At 44.2% G+C, this 19,424-nt stretch overlaps 1 protein-coding gene across 3 annotated transcripts in view; it reads right to left on the bottom strand.

Moving 5' to 3' along the window:
* The window catches only part of LOC110086415 (carbonic anhydrase 4), a 45,406-nt gene that overhangs the window by 5,501 nt on the left and 20,481 nt on the right, over positions 1 to 19,424 (bottom strand). The window contains exons 1-5 of one of the 3 annotated variants that reach the window (XM_072976871.2): positions 9,592 to 9,665; positions 8,087 to 8,181; positions 6,930 to 6,959; positions 5,164 to 5,328; positions 1,836 to 1,981 (exon numbers count right to left, since the gene is read on the bottom strand). In XM_072976871.2, coding sequence (XP_072832972.2) covers positions 1,836 to 1,981; positions 5,164 to 5,328; positions 6,930 to 6,959; positions 8,087 to 8,174 — 429 coding nt within the window. In that variant the 5' untranslated portion in view covers positions 8,175 to 8,181; positions 9,592 to 9,665. Of the gene's footprint in view, positions 1 to 1,835; positions 1,982 to 5,163; positions 5,329 to 6,929; positions 6,960 to 8,086; positions 8,182 to 8,265; positions 8,307 to 9,591; positions 9,666 to 19,424 lie in introns of those variants that run through there. The other 2 variants (XM_072976873.2, XM_072976872.2) reach the window with 2 other exon arrangements.

The raw sequence follows: 19,424 nt of genomic DNA, 5'->3' as shown, positions 1-19,424 counted from the left end.
CTAAAGTAGATGCGTATGGAAAATCTAAATGGCTGTGATCCACATGTGAGCTTCTCATCCATCCACTGGCTGAAGGGCTGCCTCGTCATACCTTGACAAACAGTTGGGCTGCTATAAGTCTATGCTGATTTGCTTGCCTCTTGCTTTTCTCAGCCTTTGACTTTTTTAAAAGGGGTGACCCAGCCTTTGCTGGCAGCGGCCTCCTTTTTAGTTCATGCAAACTGCACAGCAAAGCGGAATAACAGCGAGGTAACAAACCAAAACCACCATTTACTACCCCCTCCCTCCATGTTTAAACATCTTGGAAATGACAAACCAATTTTGCAGGCTAAAGAAAGTTATGGGTGATTTTCTCAGATATGCCGTCTTTATTTCTGTTTTCACGGGAGCTGAGGTCTGGTTTTCTCAAGGGCCATAATGCCATTTAACTTAATTTAATTTAATTGGAGATGCTTAAAGAAGGGCACATTTTAAAACATGTAGTTCTAAAATGTATGTTTTAAAACCTGGATTTTCTTTTTATATCATGCACTGCATATTGTAAAGGCCTATAGCCATAAACAATAAAGTTTTGACTGACGGACCGATTTCTGTTTTCACATTTGCAAAGATATGGAGCAGAATTCAGAATGGTATCTCCCACCCAAGTGGAATTGTCCATTTTGATATTCACTCCACCCTTCTCCTGCCTACACCTCTCATCAGCTATTACTGTATCTCTTTACCCCATGATCACTATTAGGGTCACACACTATTGTTTAAGGAAAAACCAGAGAACAAGGAGTACATGGAATCCAGGACAGACAAATAGTTAGCTGGGACCCACAATTTATTTTATTTCAGTAATAATGTTATATCTATCTTTCTGTTTAAAAACAATATCATTCAGACTGGCTAACAGTACAATTGAAATGAAGCCACGAAGATGCTAGGATCTTGTTGGTAGATGTGGAGTGTAAAGAACTAGACCTCAATGCATTTGTCCTGGGGGTCTCTGGCTTGCAAATGCACAAGCCAATGACTGTCCCGTTGAAAACAATGGGGATCTCTGCTTGTGGAAGAGATTAGTGGAGTCCCTTTTGCACAAATGTTAGGGAAAGAGGAATTGTGCATTGAATGGACCATTCCACGTTAAGATAATAAGCAACAGGATACCAGCAAGAACGCAGTAAAAGCCAACACTTGGAATTAACTACCTATAAAGAGGAAACTACTTCTTTTGCTGCAGGGGTTAAACTGCAGTGCTGCAGCAAAGGCTGCTCACAGCCTGAGTTTGATCCCAACGGGCTCACGTAGCCGGCTCAAGGTTGACTCACCCTTCCATCCTTCTGAGGCTGGTAAAATGAATACCCAGTTCACTGAGGTGCAAAAGTTTTCCTTGCGTAATTATGTTATACACCACCCAGAGAGTGATTTAGCACTATGTAGTAGTACGTAAGTTGAACCAATAACATAACTACCACATAACAACTACAGCATGAGAGACAATAACTCCACTAATTTTGTGGCATGTCAATAACTGTTTTTACTTATGTCTCTAATTACAGGCTGTGTGTGTTTAGCCTCACTACTTAAGTACCACAGACTTGGACTGTGCTCCTTTTAAAAAGTAACTATTCCAGCCTTTTAAGAAAGTAAGATAAATAGGATTAAAAAAAATAACTGTAACAGTGATTGGTACCTTTGTGAACTAGAACGCTGTAACTTCCCAAAAATGCATCAAAACAACAGCATTACCAACAGCAGCAGTAACATGAATACTGCCCACCTGAAATCTTAACCAGATTCCCAGATCTTTGCATTTCCTCCCATTCCCAGGGCTTTGAGTAACTCACCTCCATGGCATAGTGCAAGCCATTGATGGCGTGCTCGGAGCCTCGGTGGTTAAGAGTGCCCCAGTGGAAATGGAAGGACTTCAGGTTATAGGTTCCCGGAAGGCCAAGACCAGAGATGGTCGCTCCTGGCTTCATTTCGACCTCGGCTGCAGTGAATCCAAAGCAAAGGTTTTACCCCAAGGACCAGATACAGAGGAACACTTCCCTGGTAAGCAACATGTCTAGTCTGAAACGGCATTAATATTAGCCAACCGACATTTGCCCAGCCAAAAGCGACATGTCGGACTAAAAGTGCACCTCCATGGTCAAATACCCAGGGGGCCGGACCCTCGTTATTTCCACCTGTGCGGGGATATTCGTATACGAATACCCCCATCTCTATTTATGATCGTCATGTGATTATAAATTGAACTAACTGTTTCCTTATGTTATTAGCCACTGGCAGAGGAATCAAAATGAGTGCACAAAACAATACGAGTCTTGGGCAAGATAAATTTGGTGGGGGAGCTGTATATTGCATAGTCACTTTTTTTAAAAAGCAGCTTAAATTAAGCAGAACCCACAGTGGTTCTTTTAGTAATGTAACCACCTTCTTACACACACCTTGCAGATACCTAAATGTGGCTCGGCTGGGAGAAAAGACCTAAACTGAATGCCTTTGAGGTTTAGCTAAGACTAGCTTCACCCAAGCTAGGTTGTTCCTACCCCAGTGCTAGCTGAGAGCTTTCTTTCTGAAGAGGAAATTAGTGAAGTGAGAGCTGGACCATAATGAAAGCGGACCGCCGAAGAATTGATGCTTTTGAATTGTGGTGCTGGAGGAGACTCTTGAGAATCCCCTAGGCTGCAAGGAGAACAAACCTATCCATTCTAAAGGAAATCAACTCTGAGTGCTCACTGGAAGGACAGATCCTGAAGACCTTGATGTTAGGAAAGGGTGATGGCAAGAGGAGAAGGGGACGACAGAGGATGAGATGGTTGGACAGTGTCATCAAAGTTACCAACATGAATTTGACCCAACTCCGGGAGGCAGTGGAAGACAGGAGGGCCTGGCGTGCTCTGGTCCATGGGCTCACGAATAGTCGGACACAACTAAGTGACTAAAGAACAACAACAAGGCTTAGCTAACCGACTTTTGATTTGCAAACCTATCTGCTAATGCTGGATTAAGACAGAGAAACAAACCTGTACTTCTCCGCTCTAGTAGCCAGCAGTATTTTAAGGAAGTGCTGTGACAAGTTTGCCTTGAGGAAACTTAGTTTTAATGCTCCTGAATATTAAGATGGCAATGAAGAGTCAGATGTGAGCTGACGTATGCTTTTATCTGCATCTTAGATTAGATGTTTACAAGTACCGGTAATTAGACGGGCTGTCACCTGCCCTGGATATTTATTGGAACAGCTGAATACAAAACAGTGACAAAGGAATCTTTCTCTCTTCTCTCTGTGTGTCACACTGGGAAGCACATGCGGGCCTATCCAGACTAGCTGTTTTGCGTGTAGAGTTGGATTGGGCTACAAAAAGTCTGGTGAAGTTCGGGGTGGGGGGGTAGCTAGGTGCCATTTGGCCTGCTCCTTCCATCCAAATAGCAAGCAACCCCTTGTAGCCCAATCAGCTGTCAAAGTAGAAACAGCAAGTGAGAAAGGGGAAGGAGAAGAGAAGGTGGAAAGGGGTGAGGTGTGGAGAAAAAGGGCCTAAGACAGAAAGAAGCCAGATGTGGGGAGCAAAGAGGATGCTGTTCAGATGGGGCTGGAGAGGGAAACAGAATTTGATAGGAGCAAAGAGGACGGAAGAGCAGCCAAGAGAAGGCTGAGAGTATAGAAACTGCCTGTGAAACCGCCAGGAGAGAAGGAGGATGGACAGACAGGAGGGGAAAGAAGAAACATAGGAGGTACTGGGAAAGAAAGGAGGAAAGAGAAAATGGTGGAAGAGAAAGGAGCAGGGCAGCAGGAAGGCAGAATGCATAGAGCAAAGCCATGGGACATGCAGGAGAAGAACAGAAGGCTCAGTCTGTTACCATTGACTGCTGCTACTGCCATGATCACTGGCATTCGCTCAGTCTCTCACCCACTTGCAGCTTATTACCACTATGCCTGCCTCCAGTAGGCGGATGACTCCCCTTCCACAGAGACATCAGCCCGCTGGCTGGGGCATCCAGACCTGGCAAGGGAGCAGAGCTTGGTGATTCCTCTGATCTTCTACATGCCAAAAAGAATGCATGCCCTTCCAGTGGGCCAGAAAGGAGCGAAACAGCTCTTAAAAGGGAAGGATGACACAATCTAAGTAGAACCACGAGCAGACCCAGCCTTTTCCTTTGATCCAAACTGTGCCCTCAAGCAAGCTATATATCATATTTACATGCCAGTGTGGACAGGCCCTAAGACGGAGGCCCTAGGGTGGGGATATGCAGAGGAAGGGGTGAGGCCATGCAGGTAACTGCCAGCTTTCTTGTCTGTGTGACTCCCTCATTGTACAGAGTAAAAAAAAAACTACAATAGAGAACAGGGGAGCAAATTGAAGGGAAGAGCCTGCTGCTTCTCCCTCAAAGAAATTGTATTCACCTATCCTATTCAGCTACCTCACCAGGACAGGAGGCAGATTTCCTTCCCCGAGTATCACTATTTTGGTCCACAGCGCCCCAAATTCCCCAGCCAATATTGCTAGTGGCCATCTTGGCGGGAGGTTTACGGGAACTCTTATGTCTCCAAGCTCTTTGCTTCATACCCCAACTGTGCTGACTGCCGCACAGCGCTGCTTTCAGCCTCTCCCATGAGGTGTCGAAAAATGTGACAGATTCTTCCACATTTGTATTGTGTAATGACCACAAAGCTTCATTTGGTGTTTTTTTAAAAAACCCATAGAGGTGGGTGGGGACAGTTCAATGCAACTGTCACGGTGAAAGTACAGGCTGTCATGGTGAAAGGACTCATGCTAAGAGATCTTTGTGCTGAAGGGGGTCATATGATTCCATTAGTAGCTCAACTGCTGGCATGATCCATGTCTATCATGCTGGTACAAAATTCCCCCTTGCCAAAGATAATTAATATCCTGTCATGTCCTAACCCTCCATGTTGCATCTCATAACACAACTGTGCAGTGTGGCCTAGTGGAACCAGTAGTTCCCAAACTTGGGTAACCCATCTGTTCTTAGACTGCAACTCCCAGAGCTGATAATCTGGACGCAGACATTCTGTACAGAATTAAGGCGTACAGAATAATGAGCCTGAATTATACTGCCAAGTCAATAACTCCCAGTGCCTTTTAACAAATTAACTTATTCAACTCACTCATTCATCTGTACTATCACAGTCGGTCATTTGTCTATACTTACAAGTATGTCCTGTGTTCTTAAGGAGGTGTGGCTTCAAACGGTCTTCATATCCAACAAAATGAATAGGACCCAGACGGGCATCAGGGACAGCTTTCTCTGTGATGATGTTAATAGGAGACTGTTTCTTGCCATTGCAATAACCAAGGGAAGCCCATGTTTTTGGACCTAGGAAAGAAGAGGAAAAGGTGAATGATGAATCTAAGTTTCTGAAAAATGCCAGCCGTGCCCTCTACAGCATTTACAGTCTGAAAACCCATTTTTGTGAAAACCTACCCAAAAGCTATCTTATCCCCACCTCCAAATTAAACCACCTTTAATAGTTAGTCATTTAGTATAAAGTACATAGTTCTTTTTTAACGTAAATGTAGAGTTGTAAGAAAAGTAAAAACAATGTCAAATAGTTGTGGGTTTTTCGGGCTCTTTGGCCATGTTCTGAAGGTTGTTCTTCCTAATGTTTCACCAGTCTCTGTGGCTGGCATCTTCAGAGTACAGGAGTCAGAACTCTGTCTGTACTCTGAGTTCTGACTCCTGTTCCTCTGAAGATGCGAGCCACAGAGACTGGCGAAACCTTAGGAAGAACAACCTTCAGAACACAGCCAAAGAGCCCAAAAAAACCCACAACAATCATCAGATCCCAGCTGTGAAAGCCTTTGAGAATATAATGTCTAAATAATTTTCTGATGGCTAGCATAGGTTAACATGGGATGTGGTGGCGCTGCGGGCTAAACCACAGAAGCCTGTGCTGCAGGGTCAGAAGACCAAGCAGTCGTAAGATCGAATCCACGCAATGGAGTGAGCTCCCGTTGCTTTGTCCCAGCTCCCGCCAACCTAGCGGTTCGAAAGCATGCAAATGCAAGTAGATAAATAGGGACCGCCTCGGTGGGAAAGTAACAGCGTTCCGTGTCTAAGTCGCACTGGCCATGTGACCACGGAAGATTGTCTTCGGACAAAACGCTGGCTCTATGGCTTGGAAACGGGGATGATCACCGCCCCCTAGAGTCGAACACGACTGGACAAAAATTGTCAAGGAGAACCTTTACCTTTACCTTTAGCATAGGTTAACCACATCAGATAGAGAGCTTCCCTTGCACCCAACCTGTGTAGTTGTGACTACACAGCAGGGAAAAAATATACAGTAATTTGATTCTTTTTGATCAGTAGTTCACCGGCTGTTTCATGTTTCCTAAAAGCAGATTTCTCATGGCAACCTTACCATCCGTTAAGGCCAGCAAGTAGTGTTTTACAATCCCGTGTTCCAGAGATAGCCCACAAGTTTCTATAAGGTTTGGGGTTGTCTGGACAGGCAAGTGCATCCAAAGTGCCTCCTGCCCATCCTCCAAAAGCTGAAGGGAGATGCTCCTGGCAATAAGGCTTCAAAACTCCCCAAGCAGGAACTCTCCAAGGGTCACACTGGCAAGGATGATGGAAGCTGCGGTTCAGGACCTCTAGAGCAGTGGTTCCCAACCAGGGGGCCCCAGAGGTTTCTTGGACTAAAACTCCCAGAAGGCTTCACCATGAAGGCCAGGATTTCTGGGAGTTACAGTCCCAGAAATCCTGGGGCTAAGGCTGGATAAGGCTGAACGAGGACCGAATAAAGAACTGTGTGTGCTGATCTGAATAGGGCCAAGCACCGTCAGAAATACAGTCCAGTGCTAGAGAAGCCGGCTGCCTATTCGGTGCCCTACTGGTGATAAGACCTTTGCTCTCTAGTTTGGGAGGAGACCTTGCAACCCATCGATGACACCGGAGAATGCTGTTTTGCTTACCACAGGATGGTTTGTCATAGCACCAGGGCCCTGTTACAGAAAGACAGAAAGAGAGGGGGGGAAAACAGGAAGCATGTATTATGTCACATAAAAAACAAAGAGGGCATAGCAAACTGTCATCATCCCATCATCTGCCTTATCTCGCTTCACAGACATGAGATTAGGGATGCCATCGGTATCTCCTCAATAAAATGAAAACAGTTTTTGGACCTACCCATTGTCTGGCCCCCGTTTTAGCCATCATAGACCCCTGCTTTTCCTGATCTCTCTCGGATCCTTTTCTCTCCACGCAAGTATACACAAGGCAGAACGCAAGAGGACTGCCATTACAGAGGCAAAATATGACTAAGTCTTAAGATTTCCTTAAAAAACACAGGATTCACCATAAATAAATAAAATTTATTATTTATTAATTATTTTATTTATTTCGCTTGTATGCCGCCCACACTACTCAAAGGTTACTGGGCGGCTTATAATTAAAATACAATTTAAAAAGATAAAACAATTAAAATATATGCTCTAAAAATTGCCATCAGGACCCACAGTTGATATTATTTCAATTAAAAGCCCTCTGGAACAGGAAGGTTTTGACCTGGCGCCAAAATGTCATCAGCGTCGGCGCCAGACGACTCTCAATTGGGATGGCGTTCCATAGTCTGGGGGCAGCTGCCGAAAAGGCCCTTTGTCTACAGGCCATCCCTCTTATCTCCTTGAGGTAAGTTTATTTATTTATTTATTTATTTAATATAATTTTATTTAATAAATAAATACTGTAAGTAAGTAAGTAAGTTCCCTTTTTTAAAAAAAAATCGCTTGTTCATGATCTGATCGCACAATTCAGTAAATCCCCAAGGGCTGGCATAATCTTTCCTCCACCCTTCCCTTTAAAAAAAAAAAGTATGGTCATCATGAGCTGATCACACAATTCAGTAAATTTGCAAAGGCTGGCATCATATCTTTTCCTGGGAAAGAATGCTTTCTGGCTTAGTAGTCCCTAGTAACTAGCCTGTAGCACTCCTGAGGACTATGAAGTGCTAGAACAACCTGACGGCTAATTTGCCGATGTCCCTGAGAATAAGTGTAGATTCTTTTATTTAAGAAAGCAAACACATTGCCTTTCATTCTATTTTTAACAGTACGGTGCTGAACCATCTCACCTGCTTCACAGGTATCAAAGAATCCTCCAAGGAGCACTACCAACCATACATGGATCACCAGTTTCAGAGTGGGACGCATGCCTCCCATTGCTTACCTGCATAGAAAAATTGTTATTCTCAGTAGTAAATTTCTCATGCCACCCAACCTGGTCCTTCTACTACACCAACATTCTACTTACTAGTCTCTTCCTATTATTACAACTTGTTCCTTGACTCTGTGATTGGCATGCCAAGTATATCCCCCAGGCTTTCCCCATCCAGATGTCCTCCAGGTGTGCTGGACTATAATTCCACCACTTCTAGTCAGCACTGCCAGTTCTGGGTTTTGTAGTCAAACACAATTGAAATGGTGCCAGGATGGGGAAAGCCGCGCTTGCTTAATCAGGGTGTGTTAATTATTCTGGAAGTTGGCCAAGCTGATAACAACAATCAATTTCCAAGCACGGGTCACTTATCCACTGATTCATTCACCAAAGGTGCTTACATGGCTAATTACCCTAAAATTAACTATGCAATTTCATTTCAGATGTACATTTCACATGCCCACAGATTTATAGAACCACGCAAGTTAAGATGAAATAAATGTGTTAGCTCACTCTTCCCTTGCCTTATCCGACCATTATATGATTTGAAATACACCAGGAGAGTGCAGTTGTGCCTCACTTTACGATTGCCTCACATTACGACGAATCCGCTTTACAACGATCTTTGTGTTTTGGTAGAATCTTTGGTGGTTTCTAAGCCCAGAGAGCTGGTTCAGTTCTTAATCTTAAAAGAGCATTCCTGGCTGATTTAGAAATCATAGACCGGCTCTTAAAATGCATGATGACAATTAAGCAAACATCTCAAAGTATATCCTATTCCAAGTACGAAGGGCTCATAGGTGAGACCACATGGATCTCAGCCACCCTCCCCAGAAGGAGAGGCAGAACTTGAGACAAATTATTAAGGACTATTAAGAACTATTAAGGACTACGATTCCAGAAGTCCTCAGCCAGTCTGACCATTGCAGTAAAAAAAAAGTCACTTTTCCAAGCCCTATAGATGTCGCCTCCTCTGTTGATCTACAGCCCTATATGCCTTCTAGCTACAGAATAAGTCTGGAAGTCAGCAAAAGTTCCTCTAATCCACTGGTTCCCAAGCTTGGGTAACCTATTGTTTTTGAACTGCAATTCCCAGAAGCCATCATCACCAGCTGTGCTGGCCATGGGTTTAGGGAGTTGCAGTTCAAGAACACTTGGGTTACCCAGGGTTGGAAACCATTGCTGTAGTCTAACACAGACTCCAGTACACAATTACTTTGTATGACTTCAAACCCCATTGTGCTACAAGCAGAGAACCAGTAGAAAGAACCTGGCAAGGCAAAGAGGCATATGAACGACAAGAGGAAAGAAAGAAGTTCCTTAAGAATTTAATAATTGATTGTAACCGCAGGAAGAAAGGTTCATAGACTCCGTCTCTACCCTTGACTTTTGCTCCTGGACGAATGCCTTCCTTTCTCTTACCTTCTCTATCAAGTGTCACCCTGGATTGTTGGCAAAGCCTTTTGGAACTGCCTCTTCCTAAGGCAGGAGTGCATTATATTTATTATAGGCCACCTCCCCAGGAAGGGTGTGAGCAATGGGAGAGAACACCGAGCCAGGTCATGGAGGCAATTGGACAGGCACACCTCCAAGCACAAGGGACCTGGACCAGACAAACAAGCACTTACCTGGGGAGGTGTCAAACCTTGGTGATGGAAGCGGTTGACTACTGTATTTGTTTGTACACTTTGGAAACCATAAGATCATTTGGGAAAGCAGCCGAGAATTAGTCGATGGTCTGGCTCCTAACTGGAAATCAAGACCTCACTTCATATCTTTAATAGCTTCTTTTTAATGAATTGGAGACTCTGGCATGTGGAATGCTCCCTGTTTGGATACCTGTTATGTGCAGACAGCTGAAGGGACTGAAGGTAGTATAAAGGCAGGTTTTAGTCTTAGGATAAAGTGATGGTTTGGGACAAGAAGGTCAACAGAAATATTCACTTTCCTGTCTTCAGCCATCACTCCCAGCTTGGGAGCAAGAAATATTCCTTTAAAAAAAAACAACCCTCTTTTATTTCTAGAATTTAATTTTCAAATGGAATATAATTATTTGCTCCTCAGTGGGAAAAAATGGGCATCATTTAGCCCACAAAACTAAACCCTTTTCAAAAATGCCACTGATTTCCACAGAAGCCAACACAGAAGTGGACCTATGAGGCAGTGAGAGAGAAGGCTGGCTGAAGGGAGACAGAATAATGAAGGCTATTAGGGGTACAAGTTCATGATATGTCTGACCCCCTCAGGCACAATCTGAAGGGAAGGGCTTGATATGGAAAGTCCAAATGGCACCCTTCTCTTGCTAATAACATGGGACACCACCCATATGAGAATACTCTTCTGAATTAGATGACCCAGAACTTCTAGCTGCCAGAAGCAAAGAACAAGGTCATACCCTTCCTTGTTCCATACACAGCAGCTTGGCTGGACTGCCATTGGACTGTTGGCAACTAGAACAGCATCTTCCATGTTGTCTCTAACCAACGTGCAAGTCTAAGGGAACAGGACGCCATGTAGGGCATGGACAGTCCGCTAAAAGATGAGCATTCTGAGGGTTCAAGAGGATCAGCCATGACTGATGTTGCTGAGCACATGCACCCAGTATCTCCTCCATGATGGTTGCCTCACTTTGTTTATGGTGACTCTCGCTGTGTCCTGCCCATATTCCTTGCAAAAACACCACAGCTTGCATTTGCTTGCCTTAAAATGAGCATCTAGCAACCGGAATGCATTCAGAAGCCATTTGTTCAAAACTAAGACAGAACCCCAACTCAAAAAGGCAGTGGGAAGTCATCTGCCTGGAAGACCTACACATGGATGTTCTTTAATAAACGTGTCACTCCAAACTTGTTCTCCAGCACATAACCACCCACACAGGCTGCTATATTTGCATGCTGTGATGTTGCCAGCAGAAAAGCTGGTTTCTGCTTAGTAACTGTGGCAGCAGAGAGTGTCTGTAAATCCTGGTTCAGGCTGTGGTGCACCTGCCCTGCTTGGCAACTATTTTGGTTACAACTAAGGATTAAAAATTGGGATGTCCTTTTAATGTAACAAATGCAGGACTCAGACTTGGAATGTAATTTGGAAGGCTATTTCGATGACAATCATGTCTTTTGCACTCCATCATTGACTCCTGACAGACCCTTGCATCTGGTGAAATAATGTCTGCCAGGTTAGAGGAGTGTAGCTTTTCCACTGTTGGACGCGACCGGGTGCATGTCCTTGCATGGAGAAGAGAAGAGAGGACCTCCTCAGTTTTCCTTGATTGTCTTTTGCTTTGCCTTGCTTAGATGTCTGCTGACTTTCTTTAGAAACTTCAATTGCTATTCTTAGAATTCTTGATGTCATTTCCTTCTTTTTCACACTTCTCTCTTGTCTCTCTTGCCTTTGTTCTCTGGATTCCCTACTATGCCTCCCTGACAAGGGTTGGATTTGATGATCCATAGGGTCCCTTTGAGCTCTGCAATTCTAAGATTTTAAGAAGGCTCCTGATATCTCCAACTTAATTAGCCAGAACTAGGACTACCCTGGCAGAGGCAGAAGTGGCAACCTCAAGAGAGTGTTTAAAGGGTATCAGACCCAAACATTCAGTTTACCAGTACACCCACAACTGCAACTTTAGTTTATTTATTTATTTTACACACACACACACACACACACACACACACACACACACACACACACACACACACACACACACACACACACACACAAAATCCAGAAGTAACTCCTGCCTAACATTGTCTTTTATGTACAGCTGAACAGTTATCATGTCGTATCCTCAACTTTTACCCCTCTGACAGTGCTGCAAATTGTAGGAACTATTATGATATGCCCTTTAGCATTATATGATATAGACATTTTTATGTTCTGAGGAACTCATGACGCTGCCACTTTGAGGAAGATAAGGCAGAAATGGGAACAGTCATTGGTCACGGAAGAGAGACTGTCAGAGAGCCTTCTGCAACGCCATAATGAAGAAAGAGCAATGTGTAAACCTAGAAAACAAATATCAATATTTGAGCTGTGCTTGAACTTAAACATTGCATATTGAAGGGGGCTACACTAATATTGGCATAGAGGGTAGGTAAATTCTGAACATATGAGCTCATTCAGTGTGGTTTTGAATTTTAAGAGCTTCTCTACCTGGGCTCAACTGGAATTGGTTGGATCATGCCGAAGAGGGCTGCTTATAGAGATCCAGCATGCCATTTGGTGTGATCCACGCATCAAAATGGTATATGTACCTCAAGTGGCCCTATTTGGCCCACCTCGCTGGTCAAAATAATTCCCCTCCTGCCCCCTCATCAGTCCTCCTACTTCCACGAGGAGATTTTCCATTTAAAATTTTCCCCACTAATTTTTTAATCAAGGAGGGAGCAAGGACAAAGAGTCCCCCCCCTTTTTTTGCCTTCTTAAAGGAGCTGGACCAAATAGGGTTGCTTGAGGTGCATATGCTGTTTGGATGCAAGGATCACACCAAATGGGATACTAGACTGCTACCCAACCTTGAATCATCATCATCATCATCACTATGTGTCATCATGTCAATTCTGTCTTTTCAGGGTTTTCTGGGTAAAGAGTACTCAGAAGTGGTTTACCATTCCTTTCTCCTGGAGGCAGTTGCAGCTTTCCCAAGGTCACAGAAGGGAATCGAACTACCAACCTCTGGCTCCACAGCCAGGTACTTACACCACTGAGCTATAAGCAGCCGTATTTGGTCCACTCCAGCTTGCTTCAGTTGAGTCCAGGTAGACAAGCACGCAGAAACATTTACTCCTGCAGTTTTCAAAACAGAATTGTCTACATTAACAAACAGTAAAGTCCCCACTTAAGGGACGTGGTGGCGCTGTGGGCTAAACCGCAGAAGCCTGTGCTGCAGGGTCAGAAGACCAAGCAGTCGTAAGATCGAATCCACGCGACGGAGTGAGCGCCCGTTGCTTGTCCCAGCTCCCGCCAACCTAGCGGTTCGAAAGCATGCAAATGCGAGTAGATAAATAGGTACCATCTCGGTGGGAAGGTAAACAGCGTTCCGTGTCTAAATCACACTGGCCATGTGGCCACGGAAAGATTGTCTTTGGACAAACGCTGGCTCTATGGCTTGAAGAGCAGGATGAGCGCCGCCCCCTAGAGTCGGACATGACTGGACAAAAATTGTCAAGGGGAACCTTTACCTTTAAAGTCCCCACTTCCTTTTTTGGCCTTCTTTCCAGTTTATAAGAGGACTGTCAATCTCCCCACCAAAGTTTTCCCAACCTCAGAGGAGGAAGAAGCAAAGCAAGGCAAGGTTACTTTACAGTCTCAGATTTGGGCAGCAGAAGCCTGTGCTTGCAGGGTCAGAAGACCAGCAGTTGTAAGATCGAATCCATGCAACAGAGTGAGCCCCCGTCGCTTGTACCAGCTCCTGCCAACCTAGTGGTTCGAAAGCATGTAAAAAATGTGAGTAGATAAATAGGTACCACCTCGGTGGGAAGGTAAAATGGCGCTCCCTAGTCACGCTGGCCACGTGACAACGGAAACTGTCTTTGGACAAACGCTAGCTCTATGGCTTGAAAAACGGGATGAGTACCGCCCCCTAGAGTCGGACACGACTGGACTAAAAATGTCAAGGGGAACCTTTACCTTTACCATGCCAGGTAACCAGGAGAAGAAACTGCTGCCATTACAGCCGTTGAGTAAAGGAAAGAAGGAAGTGCTGACCCCATCAGAGGTCAAACTTCAATAGCCATGCCCTATTTTTCACCTTCCTGCAGAGTATCCATCATTTTAACAAACTAGCAGCTTTTTTACAGGTAGCTTCCTGTAAGAGCCCTTTTTTTGGTCACCACAAGTAGCTGAAGAGAATACATTTAAAAAGAGCTCGGGGAGAAAGTCGGGTAGAGTTTCAGCGTGTTCTTTTACAGCAGAGAGATTTTATTTGCATTATTTATCGCCGGTCTCCCTGTCAGAACGGTGGGATAACAATATTATCAACCAAACAGCTATTAAAAGCCTTGCAGGTGAAAAAGTGGCTTGTAACCCACAAAATGGTATAATAAATTAGTCAGCCTCAAGACTGAACAGTTTGTTTGTCCCCCCCCCCCCGCCCCGTTATGCTGAAACAGACTAGCAGGGCCACCTCACCGAAAATTAGAACTCAAGGTTTCCCACAGCATTAAAGCTTCAGATTGCATGGGTTTTGATTGTACCATAAGCCCTTTCAACTTCAGTGCAGAATACAACTTCAGAAGAAGGAGGGGAATCAGGACCCCTGGATTATCCCTGCTGTGCTCCAAGGAAAGAAGGCATGGAAATTGCTTTCAGGGAGTGGCACCAGGGTCCCTGTTGCCTTCAAAGAAGGAAATAGAGAAGGCCTTCAGGGAAGCCTAGAAGGAATGTGTCCAGTTTGACGACAAGTTAGGAAGAGCAGCTAGAGGGCTTGCTGTCACTTCCCAAGATACCAAGTTAGAGATGGGCACAGCAGTTCATGCAAGTTCAGCTGGTGGCCTCACAGCTGATCCTCTGTTTGGCTCCCTGCCCCCTCCAGTGGGCTCCCACCTGGAGGCAATCACCAGAGGAAGTGGGGCAGGGAAGCTGGGGAGTTGTCACCAAATGGGTGCCCACTGGAAGAGGTGGGGCACAGAACTGCAGATCAACTGTGTGGCCACCAGCTGAACCAGCAGTTCATGCCCATCTCTATGCCAGGTCAATCCTGGGCCCTTTCGTTAAGTTTTACTTCTCTCTTAAAGTCAGATGTTGTTCTTGCTCTTGGATGTTTTAATAAATAATAGCCAAATTCCAGATGGCAGCTTGCCATTCTGTTGGTTGGCTGCTGTCACTTGGTTGGTTGGTTGGTTGGTTGGTTGGTTGGTTGGTTGGTTGGTTGGTTGGTTGGTTGGTTGGTTGGTTGGATGCTTGGTTGGTTGGTTGGTTGGTTGGTTGCTTGCTTGCTTGCTTGCTTGCTTGCTTGCTTGGCTGGTTGAACTTTTATACCACCTGATTAGTGCAAGGCACTACTCTTGGCAACAATCAAATCAAAACAAATATTATAATATGGCAATAACAAAAGATGTACTGTAATAAAATCAAATTAATCACTAGGATAGCATAAAGACAAACAAAACCGAGCAGCATCAGGCAATGGTTGGGTGGGCAGCCCAAATTTGGCAAATTCATGGAGGGATATCCTTGGAAGCTTCTGTTAAAAAAGCATTGTCATAAGCAACTTCCTAAAGGTTGGGAGGGAGGGGGCCAGGTGCAGCTCAACTGGAAGCTCATTCCAAAAGGATAGGGCCATAGCTGGAAAAGCCCAATTGCTGAGAAATGTCTTTCTGGCCTCTCTCAGGGTGGTAACCCATAGGAGCATGGCCTGCAAGGACCTGGGGTGGCAAAGGTCAATGTTATTGGAGAAAGGTACTCCAACAAGTAACAAGGTCCCAAATTGTGGAGGGCTTTGTAGATAAGAACAAAGACTTTGAACTTAACCGAGAATATCACAGGTAAGCAGTGCAGGCAAGCCAGGATCAGGGAGATGTGGACAAATTTACTCACACTCAACACCAGCCTAGTGACCACATTGTAAATTTATTATAATTTCAGTTCAGTCTCAAGGGAAGCCCCACATAGAGAGCATTACAGTAATCAATCTTGAAGTTCACTAGAGCATGCACCAATGTCTTCAGGGCTCCCTCATCCAGGTAGGGGCAGAGCTGATTGAAGGATGATGTAGATACAGCTGCAATCTGGGAATCCCAAGAAACAGCTGGACTCAGCAACACACCCAGATGATTGAAACTCTGCAAATTGTGGCAGCAAACGACTCCTATTAACCAGGTGCTAGTTGCCTTTCTGGGTGTGTACTCAGTTGACCGTGTGCCCAATTGGGTGTGTGCTCACAGCACCTCATTGTTGTGTGGGAATTTGCAGCCACAACCTGTGCAATTTCACTTAGACAAGTGTAGCTACCAAAACAGTTCTGGCTAGTTTTAGTTCACATCTTCAAACACGGCCACTTGTAGAACATACTGCAGTAATCTAGATGGGAGATTATTAGTACATGCCTGCAGCAAACGTACTCCTCTCAAAGTAAGGTCGTAACTGGTTTATTAGCCCAAACTGACCAAAGGCTCTGCCACTGAGGCCTCTTGGACTTCAAGTGGCCAAGACGGAAGGTGAACACCACCACCTCTGACTCCGTTCTGTGCATGGCAACTACACCTCATTTAGAGCAAACTTGACGTTACCACTTAAGCAGGCTGACACAACACACGCTAACAGGACCTCTGGCTTACTTGGACTGAGTCATGGTGTATTACCATAATCCATCCTATTATGCCGTGTGTAAGCACTGAAGTATGTGATCGTTTCAGGTCTTCTGGCACCAAATGACGGCATTCAAATTAGAGGGTGAGTCCTATCTGGCAAGCCTTGGCCCTGGCCAGTCTCTGCTGTTGCCTTTTAGGTGAGATCCTGAGTTCCTAAGATTTCAAGGTGAGAATGGGGTTCTCTTAATCACATTATCAGATTTCTGGGTTTAATCAGCAGACCAGAAGAAATGCAGATAAGTAAAGTAGCAGGGAGGAAAGTCATGGCCCAAACATGGCCTGGAACAACCCCTTTTGAACAAGTCCTAATGGATCACTGTCCATACGCAGTGTTTCCATTCTACGAAGGTCCTGGGCTACCAACCCACTCTTAAAAGTCCTGCTGATATTGCTTGTGCTCTGACAGATCCTGTAAGACTCATAGTGCTTCCAGACAGACACCTTTTCATGTTAAAGCATCTGTGCTCATGGAATACGTAATATTCTTCTTTCCTCTTCAAAAACAAGTCAGTCTTTCTCCAGTAAGAAAGAAGAGAGAAGCAGCATTGGGGAAACATGAAGGGCTTAATATTAGAAAAATTAGCTGTGTTAGTCTTTGCAAGCATATCTGGCAAAATCTGAAGAAACAAAACAAAACGAAAGAAGAAAGATTTAAAAAAATATGTGGCACATTAAAGAGTGTTATATTTTGATGTGAGCTTTTGTGGACAACCCCACCTCATCAAACATATAGAGGGGGAAAAAAGAAATACAGTACAGGATGAAATACCAAATACACAAGTAAAACATTCACTGGTTCTAAGAGTCTTAGGTGCGTGTTTACATCTCACCTGCAGTAATGTACGACCTATGTTTAGTGCTAAGTTCTAATGTAAACATTTCTACAGAAGATAGAAACACACACACACACACACACACACAAGACTCTTAGAGCCAATTAATGTTTTACATGTGCATTTGGTATTTTATCCAATATTTCATTTTCCCCCAATATGCCTGATGACGTGGACTTCTCTATGGAAGTTCAACCTTAAAATATAATAGTCTTTAAGGTGCCACATGTTTTTCTCTTGTTTTGTTTCTTTGGATTTTGCCTGATATGAGCGGCTTAGAAATGGATGACAACACGGTGGACACCTTCCCCCCAAAAATGTAAATGGACTAAGGGGAATCCTTAATAAAATCTTTATCTGGAGACAACTCTGGACAGTAGATGCACCGATGCACAGAAGTACATAAATATTTTAAAGTACGATCTATAATTTATTCTCTCTGTTTTAATCATGGGGTTGCAACTTGGGCAGTGCAATGCCCTCATGGATCTCCTGAGCCAAGTAAAGTTAACTGTTTTCTTTCTCTCCTTCCTGGCCAGGTACTTTGGCTCTGCAGAAGGCAAATGTCATTGGGAGGTTTGCAATAATTATCGCTCCATAAGACGTACCTTTCCATAAGACGCACCAATTTTTTAGGAGAAGAAAACAGGAAAATATAATCTGTTTTCTTCGCTCCATAAGACGCACAGACTTTCCACCCCTCTGTTTTGTGGGGGAAAAGTGTGTCTTATGGTGCAAAAAATACGGTACATCCAATCTGATCAGGAGCCTAGTCGATTTGAGCATTTGGGAGGGGATCTATTCCACCTTCTAGTTCTCTCACAGTTTATACTGTTTGCCTCCAAGATTCATGCCACAGCCCAAACCACCACCTTGCGCAGTCCCAGCATGAACCCAGATGAGCAATTACAGCAACATGTCAAATTGTGGTGGAACATTGCTACACTCCACTAAAATTCTCCCTCAGGGAAGGAGTGCCAGGAAGAACACAACGGCTTCCTTCTGGGGCACTACCAAGTTCCCCAGTTTTGTAACCAAAGAACCGGCTCTTGTTCCCAGCCTCGTGGAGCAATAGTGTAGCTCTCACATGACCTACTTATAAATATTTGCCTATATAAATCTAGCCACCCCGGTGGTTTTTTTTTTCCAAGATCAGGAACTGCAAATACATAAAATCAATACAATAAATACATGTAACCGTTGTGTCTATGAGTCCAGACCAAATGAATGGTCTGCCCTCCATTCTTACACTATTGTCGTACACAACAAAAACCTTAAGCAATTTGGAAGATGGCAAAAATAAATTGAGAAAAATCGATGTGCCTCTATAGCCCCTGTTTTTCCTGGGGTTTTTTGTGTGTGCGTGCTGAAATAAATCATTTTTACACTGAAGAATGAGACTTTGCAGGTTCTACTCTAGTCATTTTTCCAGAATGTATACTTGTTCACCTGGGGTTTGTTTTTTGGGGGTGGGGAGGCAGAATTCAGACCATCACTGCTAAGTTCTTACAGGCTTATTTTTTCAAACCATCCAATCGCCAAACTGCGGCATCCTTGGGTTGTTTTTTTGTTTGTTTGTTTGTTTGTTTGTTTGTGTTTTTTGTTTTTTCCTGTTTTCTCCTTTTCTCTTGCTTTGTCTTTGCGTTTATTTCTCTTAAAGGACCATTTCAGTGTTCAGTGTGAAGGGTTTCTGAGGGTTCTCCCAACTGTTGACCATTTAATTTGTTGTTTCCGTCCTTGGCCTTTTATTTTAATGAGATGCATAATTGAAGGCACAGATGCCGCTTGAAAAAGAGACCACAGAGTACGTAATGGTCAGTTTGGGGGAATTCTCACTGAATGAGATTTACTTCTAAAGTACAGTACACGTCCACAACCTGATTAGCGCACAGAGGGAATTTAAGGTTATGTGCAGATGAGAATCACTAGATTGGGATTTTAACAGCCTATTGAGTATGACTTGAACCCCCATTTTAACACCATTCCAAGTGGACTGAAAAGCACCAACGGCTTAGCTAAATGACCCAGTTGTGGAGGCAGCCTTGCTCCACCACAAAGCTGGCACCATAGGAGTTAATCTGGGGCACAATTTCCAGGTTCAGATTCCCCCTGCCCGGAA

The sequence above is a fragment of the Pogona vitticeps genome, chromosome 6 (assembly GCF_051106095.1).
Source record: "Pogona vitticeps strain Pit_001003342236 chromosome 6, PviZW2.1, whole genome shotgun sequence".
In the NCBI taxonomy this organism is placed as follows: Eukaryota; Metazoa; Chordata; class Lepidosauria; order Squamata; family Agamidae; genus Pogona; species Pogona vitticeps.
The sequence above is the reverse complement of the archived record's forward strand: the minus strand, read 5'-3'. Positions and strand labels throughout refer to the sequence as shown.